The 14,459-nt window shown below is 57.4% G+C and overlaps 2 protein-coding genes across 2 annotated transcripts in view; one reads left to right on the top strand and one right to left on the bottom strand.

Annotated features, from left to right (window-relative positions):
- Positions 1-453: 453 nt before the first annotated feature.
- Positions 454-6,916, bottom strand: KIAA2013 (KIAA2013 ortholog). The gene is made up of 3 exons (XM_040987927.1): positions 5,690-6,916; positions 2,349-3,202; positions 454-1,079 (listed from the first exon to the last, which is right to left on the bottom strand). The coding sequence occupies exons 1-3, from the start codon at positions 6,720-6,722 to the stop codon at positions 1,062-1,064; spliced, it is 1,905 nt and encodes a 634-aa protein (XP_040843861.1). The 5' UTR covers positions 6,723-6,916; the 3' UTR covers positions 454-1,061.
- A 4,913-nt stretch (positions 6,917-11,829) lies between these two features.
- Positions 11,830-14,459, top strand: part of PLOD1 (procollagen-lysine,2-oxoglutarate 5-dioxygenase 1) — a 29,364-nt gene continuing 26,734 nt past the window's right edge. The window contains exon 1 of the mRNA XM_040987928.1: positions 11,830-11,932. Within this exon, the coding sequence (XP_040843862.1) occupies positions 11,857-11,932 (76 nt within the window). The 5' untranslated portion in view covers positions 11,830-11,856. The remainder of the gene's footprint in view (positions 11,933-14,459) is intronic.

The following is a 14,459-nucleotide window of genomic DNA, read 5'->3' on the forward strand; positions in this document are numbered from 1 at the left end:
GGAGCCCAACAAGGTGGCTGCCACAGAGGTTGACAGCCTTGCAGGGGACCCACCATGCAGCCCACGCCCTCTCTGGTCCCCAGAGTGAACAGCTCCCTTCTGCGCACACAGCAGGGGGCACTGACCCTGGCTTCAGCCACAGCAGGCTCAGCCTACCACCCCAAGGCTTCCTGCTATTTCCTAGGGGCAGCAAAACCAAAGCAGGAGAGCCCGGACTTTTTAAGGTGGGTGCCGGGGGTATGGAGCCGTATTAAGGAAGGGACTGGGGACAGCAGAGCCCCAGCAGAGTAGGAAGCTGGCTCCTTGGGAAGAGGGCAGCGTTTCCACCGGGCGCCAGCCGCAGGGGTCTCTGCCGGTCCCATTCGGGACATGCAAGGCAAGTGGGGATGAGGGTGGGTGGGCATGACGGACGGAAGGCTCCGGGAGCTGCAGCCACACATCAACCAGGCTTGGAAGTTTGACAGATCTTTATTTAAAAACAGAACAGAACAAAACCAAAAAAGCTTTGGTATTTCAAAACCCAACAATCATCAACCCCTAGAAGGTTAAACAGCTCCCCAAAGCCCCAAAGTACAAAACCCAAGGCTCAGAGGAAGGGGACCACGTGCAAACCCGAGGCCCAGGGTCGGGTGGGGCCACGAGGGGGTCACGGCCAGCACCCGGCACCCACAGTGGCCACCAATGCCACCAGCAACATCTCCACAAAATAAATTAGAAGTTCATTCAGGAAGGGGCACATTAAATTAGAAGAACAACCATTTCCAGGCCTGAGTCTCTCCCAAGAGGGTCTACTTCCGGGGGCAGAAGCAGGGGACACGGGGAAGGAGGGAGTTCAAGTTCAAGTATTTTCCGTATCAGTTCACTTTATTGAGTCGCAAGTGCACAGGAGGCCACCGCCCCTCCCCCGCCCCCCAGCTGACTCTCCACACATCCGTCTACATCACTGGGTCCCCCAGCAAGGCACAAAGGGTGGGTGCTCCCAAAGGCTCCCTTGTTGCAGCAGCAGGGCGCTCGGCACTGGGTGTCTGGGCCGAGGGTGGCCATGAGCACGCTGTCAGCTCTCACACACTGGGATCTTCCTGTGTGGGTAACAAAAGCAGCCGTCAGCGCTCACAGCCGACCCCGCGGGAGGCAGAACTGAGACAAGCCCGCCACCCCGCCTGGGCTCTGCGCCAGCCCTGGGCCGCACCACCAGGCTCAGCAGCCCCAGGTGTTCCCTGCCAATGGACACATTCCCTGTGAGCGGCCAGGGATGGGGTCAGTGTTCCATGACGGCGGTTTAGTGTCGCTGCTTGTGTGGGGAACAAGGAGAGTGACAGTAGCCCTTGGGCGCAGGGGAAGGGCAGCCTGCCCCTACAGAGAGCGCCAGGGCCACGGGACGCCAAGGATGCACTGGCTGACCCAGAAGGCTTTGCGGGCTCAGGTTTGCTTCTGGATCGGAGTTTGTTCTCCAGTCTGAGACGCTCAGACCTGCCTCCCCTCACTGCTCCGAGAGGGCAAGAGCTGTCATCTTTCCTGGGTCCCGGCCCAGGGGGTGTCAGCAGACGCCCAGAGGGACCTTGGCTCTCAGACACCTGGCAGGTGTCACTACAGTTCAGCCAGAGAAGCTCAGTAGAGAGGGGAGGGAGGAAGGGGGTGCAGGCACAGGGCTAAGGAGAGCAGGCAGAAGCACAGGTCCCCTGAACAGGCCTCCCGCAGGCTCCCACAAAGCCAGTCACAGCTGAGTGGCCACAGGCAAAGCAGGTGGCTTGGCCTGCGGTAGCTCTCAGAGGACAGCCTGGTTGGGCAACAGGTGGGGAATGCCACTGTCCTTCTGCCTTGTCTTGCCAGGATGGCTGAGGCCCACACCAAGGAGGGAGAGAGTACCGTGGGTGGAGAGCTAGGCCCAGGCCCCAGTGGAGGCTTCTGCCAGCTTCTGGTTTTGGGGCTGGGATCTGGGGAGGGAGGGACCTCAGGAAGACGCGGCTGGAGACCCAGCAGTTCACACCTGGATCCCCATAGCTCCCCCTTCCCTGCGCTCCGTGGGAAGTTGTTTTCTCTAATCTGTACTTATTTGAAAGGTGAACAGAGAGGAAGACAGACAGGCAGCGCTCCCATCCACTGGTTCACTCCCCAAATGCCCACAGTCACCAAGGCTGGCCCAGACAGAAGCTGGGCACTGGGGACCCCTGCATGCCCACCATCACCTGCGCCTTATGGGTTGGACCTTAGCAGGAAGCTGGCAGCAGAAGGGTGCTGGGACTCCAACCCCTGCCCTGGGGAGGTCCTCTCGGAACCCACTCATTGCTCTGGGGTTGAGAGCCCAGGACATGAGTGCAGGACACGCCACGCCTTCCCCAGGGACCTACCTTACTCCTGAACAGAGGCTTGGCTCCAGGCCCGCAGTACTCGTTGTAGATGAGCTTGAAGAGGAAGAGGTGGAAGAGGGTGATGAGGGAAGCCACGCTGAACCAGAAGAGGAAGGGCAGCCCGGGGTCCTGCTGGGCCATGTGCTCGTCGTGGGCCAGAATGGCCTTGAGGTGCAGCGTGTGCCGCAGGTCCTGCAGGTGCGTGAGGTCGGTGGAGATGTACAGCAGCGGCGTGATGGGCTGCGTCACCATGACCGAGAACGTGTGGCCTCCGGGCACGGAGGTCAGCTCCACGGGCTCTTCGAGGCAGCCAGCCTCGCACGCGTAGATCTTGCCGGGCTGGCCGCGGGACTCCACGGACACGTGCAGGTAGGGCTTACCCTCAGTGTCGGCGAGCACGGCCAGGTTGATGTGGTCGTTCTTGTAGCGGATGCCGTGCAGTGCATAGCTGTTATGCAGCACGTCGGGGTCGGCTTGGAACTGGAGGTGGTTCTCGGTGAACTGTAGCCCCCCGAAGCTGAGCACCATGCCCTGCAGGATGCCCGGGGCACCCACCTTCACCAGCCCCTTGCAGCCACGCTTCTGCAGAGTCAGCTTCCACAGGTCGGCCAGCTGCAGAATCTGCTGCACAGAGGCCAGGCGGCCAGGCCACAGGTTCTCGGCGTGCATGGTGGCGTGGCCGCTGAAGCAGTGGTCTTCGTAGCTGAGCGTTGACTCCATCTGCTCACGCTCCCTGTGGCTCAGGGTGGGGCTGAGCAGCGGGGCTGGGGAGCAGGAGAGCATGTAGTACAGGGTCAAGTTCACGGTGAGGCTGGAGGGTGTGTGGGCATCCGTGATCTTCTTCATCTCCACTCCTGTAAGCACACAGAGCTTGTGGTGAGGCAGAGGCGTGCCCGGCGGCACAGGCGACGAAACAAAGAGAGAGGGCAGGAAAGACAGCAGCTCTGAGCTCCCGTGGGTCTGAACTCACCTTACCCACAGGCTGACCCGAGCTGGAAACCTACAGTCCTATCAGAGGGCAGAGGCCTCCTCAGTGCCAACTCCGCGGGCCACAGCCCTCTCCCTGGTTTTCCAGGGAGCTTAAAGTGGCACCTCCCAATCCACATGAATCTGGGTATCACACACACAAGGTTATCATGAAGACAGTTCCCAAATCTATGGGAACGCTGCCTCCAACAGCTCACTGCCTGCTAGGATCTTTACCTGACATCTGGCAGCCTTGTAAACCTGACATGGTCTGAACAGTTCCAGACCACACCCAGCCTCCTCCAAGGCGTCCCCAAGTAACTGCTCCAGCCGCCAGATTACAAGTCACCCTGTAGGTCCCTCACCAGGCTACACACATCCGCTCAGCCTCCCTCAGTCGACACTGCATGTTGCAGTACTCTGCCCAGCTCCCCATTCCACTTAGAATACAACAGCATCGGGCCTGGAGCGGTGGCCTAGTGGCTAAAGTCCTCACCTTGAAAGCGCTGGGATCCCATATGGGCGCCAGTTCTAATCCCGGCAGCCCCGCTTCCCATCCAGCTCTCTGCTTGTGGCCTGGGAAAGCAGTCGGGGACATCCCAAAGTCTTGGGACCCCGCACCCATGTGGGAGACCCAGAGGAGGTTCCTGGCTTCAGATCAGTGCAGCTCTGGCCGTTGCGGTCACTTGGGGAGTGAATCATCAGAGGGAAGATCTTCCTCTCTGTCTCTCCTCCTCTCTACATATCTGACTTCCCAATGAAAATAAATAAATTAAAAAAAAAAAAACAAAAGGACACAACAGCATCTCAAAAAGTTGACAAGCGTGTTGGGCCTGTGGTATAATAGGTTAAATTGCCTGTATCACCCACAGGTGCTGGGTAGAGTTCCAGTTGCTCCACTTTTTTTTCTTTTTTGGTTAAAGATTTATTTTTATTGGAAAGTCAGATATACAGAGAAGAGGAAAGACAGAGAGGAAGATGTTCCATCCAATGACTGACTCCACAAGTGGCCTCAATGGCCAGAGCAGAGCCAGGAGCCTCTTCCCAGTCTCACGCAGGTGCAGGGTCCCAAGGCTTTGGGCTGTCCTCAACTGCCTTCCCAGCCACAAGCAGGGAGCTGGATGGAAAAAGCAGGGTTGCCGGGATTAGAACCGTGGCCCATATGGGATCCCAGTGTATGCAAGGTAGGGACTTTAGCCCTAGGCCACCGCACGGAGCCAGAGGCTCCACTTCTGATCCAGTTCCCTGCTAATGTGCCTGTGAAAGCAGTAGAAGATGGTCCAAGTGTTTGAGCCCTGGGGACCTGGATAAAGCTTCTGATTCGGCATGGCTCTGGGCTGCTGCAGCCCTTTGGGGAACAAACCAGCAGATGGAAGACGCCTCTTTCTCTCTCCACCCTCCATACACTCTGTAACGCTGCCTTTCAAACAAATGTATTTTTTCTAAAAAGTTCATGGAAATGCACTTTATGGAAACACTATGCATGGAGTTTAAGATTTTCTGCACCAAAATAACTGTATCTTTTTACCTCCATTTTCCAGGAATTTTTCAAAGCACCCTGGAAGTTTACCCTCCTCACCGAGGGCTCCAAGGCCTTACCCACCTGGTGCCTTGCTTCACAGCACCTTCTCCTTGCTGCCTACAGCCAGCCACCCGGGCTACTCCACCACGATGCTCGGCTCCAGGGCTTCAGCTCGCTCCACGCCTCTCACCTGGGCTCCCGAGGCTTCCTCCCTGGGGAAACGCCCTACCCCACCCCACACTCTGACCCTCCATCACCCATCTGGATGCTTTACCATACAACACGCACCCTGTGCAAGCTTCTGTCTCCCCGCCATCTGACTTCCATGCTACCAGCGCTTCAGCAAGCCCCAGAACAGGGACGCTGCTCTGCTCGCTCTGTCCCTGCAGGTGCAGAGCCTCTGGCCCCAGGCAGCGGCATCTGACAAGCACTTGTTGAGTGACTGAGTCTCTCAGAGCAACCAAAAGTGAGGGCCCCATCAATGGAACCCAGGGATACCAAAACCCCTCTAGGCTCAACAATGGATATTCATTTACTCCGCAGCCAACAGAGAACAGGAGTTTTCAAGAGGCAGAAACATGCCTGGCTGCTGAAAGCTCTGGACACACGGGCTCCAAGAGGCTGGTGCCTTTCAGCAGGCCGGGGCAGGGGTGGGGTGGGTGCACCTGCCGCTTGGCGCTTCACTGCCTGGCCTGATGCGCCGCTGGCCCTCGGGCCTCACCTACCAGAACAAGCAGTACTAACAGCTGACCTCAAAGAGCTCCCTGACGGGGACGGCACTGTTACTCCCAAAGCCAGGCCCACAGTCCCTCCCACCCACGCCCCGAAGGTGCCTCTCCGGGCTGGGCCTCACCTGAGCTGAAGAGCTGCGCCCACAGGCGCTGGTGGTCCTGCAGCAGCTCGGCAGCCTGTATCTCCAAGAGCTCCAGCATCTCCTTCCGCGCTAGGTCCTGCAGGGCCTTGAGCTCTTTGGCCGCTCTGCTCTTCAGGACCTGGGGGCTGAGCGGGCCCGACACGTGTACCACCCACAGCACCGTCTCGTCCAGCTGCGTCTTGGGGGCCACCTGCAGGCGGTCCACTAGCTTCTTGGCGGCTACTACCACCAGGTGCACCTGCCCCGTGGGCAAGGGCGTGGAGCGGCCCGAGTAGAGGAGAAACTGATGGTCTCCCACCTTCTCCAACGTGCTGGCGAAGGCCTTGGGCGCAGGGCCCGCGGTGGGCCCCAAGGTCTGCAGCGCGGCCACGCGCTCCGTGGGGTTGTTGAGCTGGATGCGCTGCAGATAGACGTGGGGTCGGCCCCGGTGTGCCAGAAAGTCCTCCTGCAGCAGCACGCAGTCACGGCCAGAGCCTCCCGCAAGGCCGGAGGCTGAGGCGGGTCCGGGCACGGCCCCCGCAGGGCCAGCACCGGGCGCCCCGAGCTGCAGGCACCGCACCCGGCGCAGAAGGCCCTCTCGCAGCAGCAGCACCGCCTCCCCGGCCTCGGCCAGCGCGCTCAGCGGCCGCAGCTGCACCAAGGGCACGAAGTCCGGCGTCACGGCGGGCTCTCGCTCCGCGGGGGTCACCCACAGGCGGTTGGCGTTCACGTCCAGGGCCAGGAAGCCGTTGGCCACCAGCGCCGGCACTCCGGGGCCCAGCGGCACGGCCTCGCCTCGCTCCCGGAGGCCGCGCCAGGCGCGGGTGGCCGCCTCCAGGCAGGCGGACGGCTCGGCCGCGCCCGGCTCGCCGAGCGCCCAGTGCGGCAGGTGCAGGCCGCCCGCCGCCCGCCGCGCCCCGGAGCCCGCGAACCACAGCAGCAGCAGCAGAAGGCCGAGCAGGCAGAGGAGACGGCGGGCCCAGCTGCTCGACAGCAGCCCCGGCAGTCCCTTAAGCCGCTGCTGCAGCCACATCGGGCCGCCAGGCGCGGGCCACGGCGCGGGGGCGGCCGCCGGGCCCGCCGCCCAGCCCACCGGCCCGGCCGCCCGCGCCTTACTCCTCGGCCGGGACCGTGGCGCCCGCCCCGCGCCGCGCCAGAGCCGCCACAGCCGCCGCCAGCCCGCTTCCTCCTCCTCCGCCTCCTCGGGTGCCTCCGGCCGTCAAACACACCAGCCGCCAAGCGCTGCCCCTCTTTTGCGACAGGTGTAAAAGGGGGTGGGCCGGGGAGCAGAGGGCGGAGCCACATTGCGGGGAGGGACAGTGGCTACCGCTGGTTCCCGGGCAGCAAAGGGTGAAATTCTTACGAAGGCGTGATTCTGGATAGACTGGAAACCTCCAATTCACGTACTTAAAAAAAAAAGAGGGCACCTGCCAAGTCCAACACGTGTTGGCCCAGTTTGCTACTGATGGATTCTGCAGCCCTAAGATATAAAAAGAAATAATTGTTTTTTTGTTTCTGCAAAAATGATCCACGTTGTAAAAAAAAACTTAGAACGGTATGGAAAAGTACAGAGAGAGGAGAGCCATGAAAACCAGACTCCTTGGGGAGCTTTGATGACACCTGCCAGGCCTGTCCACTGCATGGATGCAGCTCAAGCCATCTTCTTGATGACGAGCCTGAGTTCTGACTTGCTAAATAAGACATCAAGAGCTCACCGCTTGTGAATGGCCGTGCACTGTGCATTATCTGAAAATCTGTACGTTGGCGGGGGAAAAAAAGATTCCATTTGGATCTGAGGCAGACAATGGGCAAGTGTCTCAGCCTCGGTGTCTGGACAAGGCGCAGTTGTTGCAAGTTTGGCGGTCATCTGAGGTGGCTTCCTGTGGCTGTGCAAATGCACTAGGCCCCCGGAATGACAGGGAATTCACCCCGACTGCCACAGCATGTGCTCACGAATGGATGTGAGCCAGAGGAGACCCAGCCAGCTATGCTAGAACAGATAGCCAAGGAGCAGGGCTCACCTTGTCTATGAAGCCAAAAGCCTCTTTGGGGATCCATGGTGGTCACTGAGCCCAGTGAGGCAGATGCCCACACGGGCTTTTAGTTCCGAACATGTGAAACAGACTCACATCTCTGCCCCCCTCTGTAACCATCTGGGGGGCAGATCCCTGAGTCCATGAGACGGCTCAGGGCGGTCCCAGCTGCTCCACTTCCCATCCAGCTCCCAGCCGATGCACCTGGGAAAGCAGCAGAGGATGGCCCAACTCCCCTGGCACCCACGTGGGAGACCAAGACGAAGCTCCTGGTGTCTGGGTTCAGCCTGGCTCACCCTGGTTGTTGCAGCCGTTTGAGGAGCGAGCCAGCCAATGGAAAAACTTCTGGCTCTCCCCGCGGTAACTCTCTGCATTTCATGTAAATAAAGCCAATCTTTAAAAGACCCAGACAAATAAGATCTTAAAAGGAAATGCTCGTTCTTCATGGTCTTAACTCCATGGCCATTCTCTGCCAGCCGAAGGCAGAAGGACTAAGCTATGAGGGTCGGCACCGTGGCTGCAGCAAGGCAAGCAGGGCAAGTAAGAGCCTGGCATGTGCATGCAAGCCTGCCCTCTCGGGCCCTGCTTCTCCAACCGTAAACTCAAAATAGGATTGCTCTCAGATTCAAATTGGACAAACACATGAAGCATTTTGCACACTGCCTGGCTTAGCCTGTGTTTTCGTTTTTTTAAATTAATTTTTATTGGAAAAGTAGACCAGATTTATACAAAGAAGAGACAGAAAGATCTTCCATCCAAGGGTTCAGTCCCCAAGTGGCCACAACTGCAAGTTTATCTTGTGTGTCCTGGGCAGAAGAGCAATCCAAAAGAAATGGGGAGACAGTGCTCTCATGGAGTGCTTGAACAACAGTTTATTTCCGGGCCCGGTGCGATAGCATAGTGGCTAAAGTCTTCACCTTGCATGCACTGGGATCCCATATGGGTGCTGGCTCTAATTCTGGTGGCCCTGCTTCCCATCTAGCTCCCTGCTTGTGACCTGGGAAAGCAATTGAAGACTGCCCAAAGCCTTGGGACTCTATATCCATGTGGGAGATCTGGAAGAAGCTCCTGGCTCCTGGCTTTGGATTGTCTCAGCTCCAGCCATTGCGGCTGCTTGGGGAGTGAATCATCAGATGGAGGATCTTCCTCTCTGTCTCTCCCCTTTTCTGCCGGGAACCAGGAACCTCTTCCAGGTCTCCCACACAGGTGCAGGGTCTCAAGACTTTGGGCCAGCCTCAACTGCTTCCCCAGGCCACAAGCAGGGAGCTGGATGGGAAGTGGAGCTGCTGGGATTAGAACCGGCGCCCATATGGGATCCTGAGGTGAGGGAGGTGAGGACTTTAGCCGCTAGGCCACGCAGCCGGGTCCGGTTTCTGTGTTTTCCCAAGGTATTTGTACTAGGAACAAGACCAATTGTTTATGACAGAAAGTGCAACAAGCACAGGAGTGGGCAGTGCGGCGTAGTGGGTAGTGCCACTCCTTGGGCATCTCCCACACTATATCAACATGAAGCCTACATCCAATCCAGCTTTCTACGAGTGTGTACCCTGGGAAGACAACAGAGGCTGGCCCAAGGTCTTGTGTTCCTGACACGCATGTGGGGACCCAGTGGAGTTCCTGGCTCCTGGCTTCAGCCTGGCTGCTGCCATCATTGAAGGAGTGAATTCGTGCATGGAAGACCTCTCTGGCTTTCAAATAAGTAATGAGAAATAAATTCACAAGCTTGAAATCTTGGGAAGCAATTTAAAAGGCAGAAAGAGTGCAAGGATCGCATTAAAGCTTCGCTCTGCCTAGACGCCGGGCCAGCTGTTTTGGTCCCTGTGGACAGCTACTGTCTCCATTCCTTGGACAATTACATTTGCCTCCAGATACATAATTCCACTAGGGCTTCCAAAAGCTCATAGAAAACATGGAATCGATAACATATACATATATATATATACATATATATATATAAACAGCAACCTGCTGGCAGCAAGCACAGCACAAGGTGACAGTCCCCTAAGGCCATTGGCTCTCCCTAACCAACAACACAGAGCAGGAGAAAGTGAGGAAGGCTTCGCAGCACTGGCGGCAGCCCCGCCCACGCGCTCTTCCAGTCCCTCCCAGGCCAGAGTCCTGCGCCTTTAACTGCGCACAGCACGTGGAGCACGTAGCCGGAGCCACAGCTGGGAAGCAGCCGCTGCTGGTTAAAGAGACAGGCTCCTGCTTTGGATGGAGTTCCAGCCACTGACAACTTCTCCCAATTTGGGAAGAGAACAGGAAGTAGATTCCAAAGGAGGCAGAGAGCAGGCAATGTGAGGGACAGGACCACAGCTTCAGGACCTGGGGATATGCTTCCCCTCAGCCCCAATCTGCAGTCCTCCAGCACCCTTCTCCTTGGACACTCATGTAGGGTGAGTTAGAACCGAGTACCTATGCCCCCTCCCTGCAATGGCCCCGTGTCAGCTACGTGATGGAGCCCCAAGTTTCCTCATTTCACAAGTAGAGACAACACTGAGTATGACACAGAGAAAGTGTTGAGAAGGGAACTTAGCCAGGGGCCAGCACGAGAGTAGCACGCTAAACCTTCACTTGTGGCGCTGGCATTCCCTAGGGACACTGGTTTGAGTCCCAGCTACTTCACTTCCTATCCTGTTCCCTGCTAACCTGCCTGGGAAAGCATAAGATGGCCCGGGTGCTTGGACCCCTGCATCCACGTGGGAGATCTGGAAGAAGCCTGGCTCCTGGCTTCGGATCAGCTCAGCTGTGGCCATTGCGGCCATTTGGGGGGTGAACCAGAGCATGAAAAATCTTTCTGTCTCTCCTTCTGTCTGGAACTCTTTCCATAAATAAATAATTTTTAAAATGACACTGGCCTGACTTGCTTCTGCGCTCCCCAGACTTCCCCCTGTAGCAGTCTGACATCTGGGTCTGTATCGTCCCAAATCTCAAACATCCGGTGGCTTCCAGCTCTGAGTCCTGCTCTGGGTCCCAGGGGAGAGGCGGAGACCCCAGGGTTCCGCCCACGCCTCTTCCTCGCGTCTGCCCCAGCTGGTGGCTAAGTTCCTCTCCGCCTCCTGTCTGCCAGCTGCCAGCTCTGCCGGGAGCAGAGCTTTGTGCAAGGCGGTGGAGTCCCCAGTGATTGTCCCTGTTTTCTAAAAATACCGGGTGTGGGTGTGGTGTAATTGTCCAGGAGGAGTAGATTTAGTGTAAAAAAAAAAAAAAGTAGAAATAAGAAAGTAAAGACTACCTAAAAATTATTCAGTATAAAAACATCTTTAAGCTGGAAATAACCACATTTGCCTACAACCATCTTCCATCCTGGCTCTCCGGTGCATAGGTTATCCTTGCTGAGCCAGGGCATTCTGCACACACTGCTTTGACCAGCCAATGTCCTGGGGACAGCGGCCTGCCCGAGAGGGAGTGGAGGTCCTGTCTGGGTGCTGTTTATCTCCCTGTCCATGTTCCCATCCGTGGGCCATCCATGCCTGTTCCCATCCCACTGACTCCTGTACGGGAACCTCCTCTCTCGGGATGGCAGCGACCATCCACTCTTCTGGAACCCCATCTGCTGGAGAGAGGCGGCAGGGTCCGGTTCCATGGTGTCTCAGGGCCCGTGGTCAGCGCTGGATGTTCCCAGCTGGGGCAGTCCCCGGGCGTCTGCGTAGGCGCCCTAAGCATTCCGCTCATTCATTTGCTCAGTAACGATTAACCTTGGGCTCGCAGTTTGCCTTCAGGGATTAAAGACTCAAGAAGTTGTGTGGGAGTGGGGAGGGGGCTCTGGACAAACTCCAGTCCTCCTGGATCCCCTTCCCCAGGTGTGTGTTGGGGTGGGGAGCGGTGGTCGTCCCGGGCTGTCCTAAGCGCTCCAGTAACCTCCTTAACCCGGGCAAGCTCCGTAGAGCAGAGGCGCTGGGAAGCCCTGCATTTTCCTGGGAGCCTGGGGCGCAGGGGTGCAGAGTTACCAAAGTCTGGGCAGGGAAGCCGGGGTCTTGGCCCGGGGCTGGGCTCGCCCTCCGCCTTCCTCCCGTGGAGGCACCGCCCCCGGGGCGGGTCCCGTGCGTGGCAGCCGCCCCGCCAGCCGCGTCGCCGAGTTCCCAGTGCCGAGTTCCCAGCGCCCCGCGCCGCCGCGAGCGTCCCCAGGCCCCGGCCATGCGGTCCCTGCTGCTCCTGGCCCCGTTGGGCTGGCTGCTTCTGGTCCCAGCGAAGGGTGATGGCAAGCCGGAGGGTGAGCGCTCGGCGGGCGGGCTGGACCTGGGGCTGCCTGGGCAGCGTCCCCGTACGCGCCGGAGGCCCTGGCTGGGGAGGGAGTCTAGGGAGCAGGCGTTCGGTTTTCCTGGGGGCGGAACCCCGGGCCCTATAGGTGAGCCGGGGGTGGGGGCGGAGAGGGAATGGGGACAGCTGAGGTGCCACGGGGACAGCGCTCACGGCATGGGCTGTTTGCGGAGCGCTGGCTGCGGCCTGAGGCCGTCGCTGCCTCGGACACCGTTCCCTCTGTTAGCCCATTTTCCAGTTGGGCAGGGTGGCCCGCCAGCATGGGTTCGGGCGCTTGCTCAGGGCGCGCAGTTTGTGGGTCCAGTTCTGGCGTTGGGGCTCACCCCTGTGGAGTAGTTATCCCAAACTCGGCTCCCTGCCAGGCTGGGCTTCCTCTGTCCAGGTCAAACGTGAGCAACGTGAGGGAATTGGAGCGGGTTATCTGGTGGTTGGTCCTGGGGCTCCTGGACTCCAACCCCAGTGTCCCTCCCCTCCGCTCTGGGCGGGCCACCCCGAGAGCTGCCCGCTGACGACCCCAGAACGCCGAGGAGGGCATGGGCTGCACACAATTCCAGCCCAGCCGGCTCTCTCCCTTGCTGGACAACCTGGGTGAGGAATGGTGTGGTGCGTGAGATGTGGGCGCCGAGGGACAGCAGAAGGAACCCCAGGGAAGAACTGCGGACCGCAGAACCCCGAGTCCAGCTAGCCCATTGGGTCCTAGGCATCTGAGTCCACAGAATCCACTAGCTGCAGATGGAACGTAGTCAGAAAAAAAAAAAAAATCGGTTTTGGACTGAGCCGAGAGAGTGGAGTTTTGCCCCCTTGCCAGTACTCCCTGCGTGAGATAACATTGTACTTGATATCCTAAATTATCTAGAGATGATTGACATGGGAGGATGTGTGTAGATACCAGGAAAGTTTTTTTTTTTTTAGATTTGTTTATCTATTTATGTATTAATTATTGGAAAGGCAGATATACAGGAAAAAGGATATACAGCTCAGAGAGACATTTTGCCTGTTGGTTTGCTCCCCAAGTGAGCGCAACGGCTGGAGCTGAGCTAATTCAAAGCCAGGAGCAAGGAGCTTCTTCTGGGTCTCCCACGTGGGTGCAGGATCCCAAAGCTTTGAATCATCCTCCACTGTTTTCTCAGGCCACAAGCAGGGAGCTGGATGGGAAATGGAGCATCTGGGACATGAACCTGCCGCTTGTAGGATCCAGGCATTTGCAGGGTGAGGAGTGAGCCATTGTTCTGGGCCCTTAACTTTTAATTTAAAAAGAGGAAATCTTGGGCCCTGCTGCGAGGCCTAGTGGCTAAAGTCCTCGCCTTGAACGTGCTGGGATCCCATATGGGCACTGGTTCTAATCCCAACAGTCCCACTTCCCATCCAGCTCTCTGCCTGTGGCCTAGGAAAGCAGTCGAGGACGGCCCAAAGCCTTGGGACCCTGCACCCGTGTGAGAGACCTGGAATAAGCTCTTGGCTCCTGACTCCTGGCTTTGGATCAGTTCAGCTCTGATTATTATGACCACTTGGGGAGTGAATCAGAGGATGGGAGATCTTTCTCTCTCCTTCTCTCTGTAAATCTGACTTTCCAACAACAACAAAAATACATTTTTAAAAATAAATAAATAAATAAATAAATAAATAAACATTAAAAAACCCCACAAATTGTGGGGTCCAGCATAGTAGCCTAGTGGCTAAAATCCTTGCTTTGCACACACTGGGATCCCATATGGGCTCCTGTTCGTATCCCAGCTGTTCCATTCCCTTCCAGCTTTCTGAAGATTTTTCTCTCTGTATCTCCTTTCTGTGTATCTGCCTTTCCGATAAAAATAAAATAAATCTTTAAAAAAATAAAAGTTAAAAGCGCTGAACAGTGGGTGGGTCAGGGTGTCTCACTGGACACAGGGCCTCCAGTGTCTGGGGTACCAGCAGAGCCTCATGACAGGCCCAGTGGGGTTACACCACCATCACTTGGGACGTTGACATCCTGTATGGAAATGACTGGAATGGAGCCTGCTTCCGCTTCCTGTCCAGCTCTCTGCTCATGCACCTGCAAGGCCACGGCTGATGGCCCAGATGCTTGCTTTCCTGCCAGTCACGGGGGAATCCCCGATGGAGCTTCGGGTGCCTGGCCTTGGCTAGCCCAGTGCCAGCTATTGTGGTTGTTAGGAGAGTAAGCCAGAAGGTGGGAGATTCCCTCTCTTCGATCATTCAATCTCTCCTTCAATCATTAATCTGAAAGAAAAAAAAAATAGTTCTGGCATGAATACCATTGGCAAATGCCAAGATCCCATATGGGCACTGGTTCGTGTCCCAGCTGCTCCACTTCCACTAGCTCCCTGCTAGTGGCCTGGGAAAGCAGTGGAGGATGACCCAAAACCTTGGGACCCTGTACCCACTCGGGAGACCTAGAGGAAGCTCCTGATTCCTGGCTTCAGATCAGCTCAGCTGTGCTCATTGTGGCCGTTTGAGGAGTGCACCAGAGGATGGAAGATGTT

The sequence above is a fragment of the Ochotona curzoniae genome, unplaced genomic scaffold, assembly GCF_017591425.1.
Source record: "Ochotona curzoniae isolate NIBS_2020 unplaced genomic scaffold, NIBS_Ocur_1.0 contig_4792, whole genome shotgun sequence".
Classification (NCBI taxonomy): Eukaryota; Metazoa; Chordata; class Mammalia; order Lagomorpha; family Ochotonidae; genus Ochotona; species Ochotona curzoniae.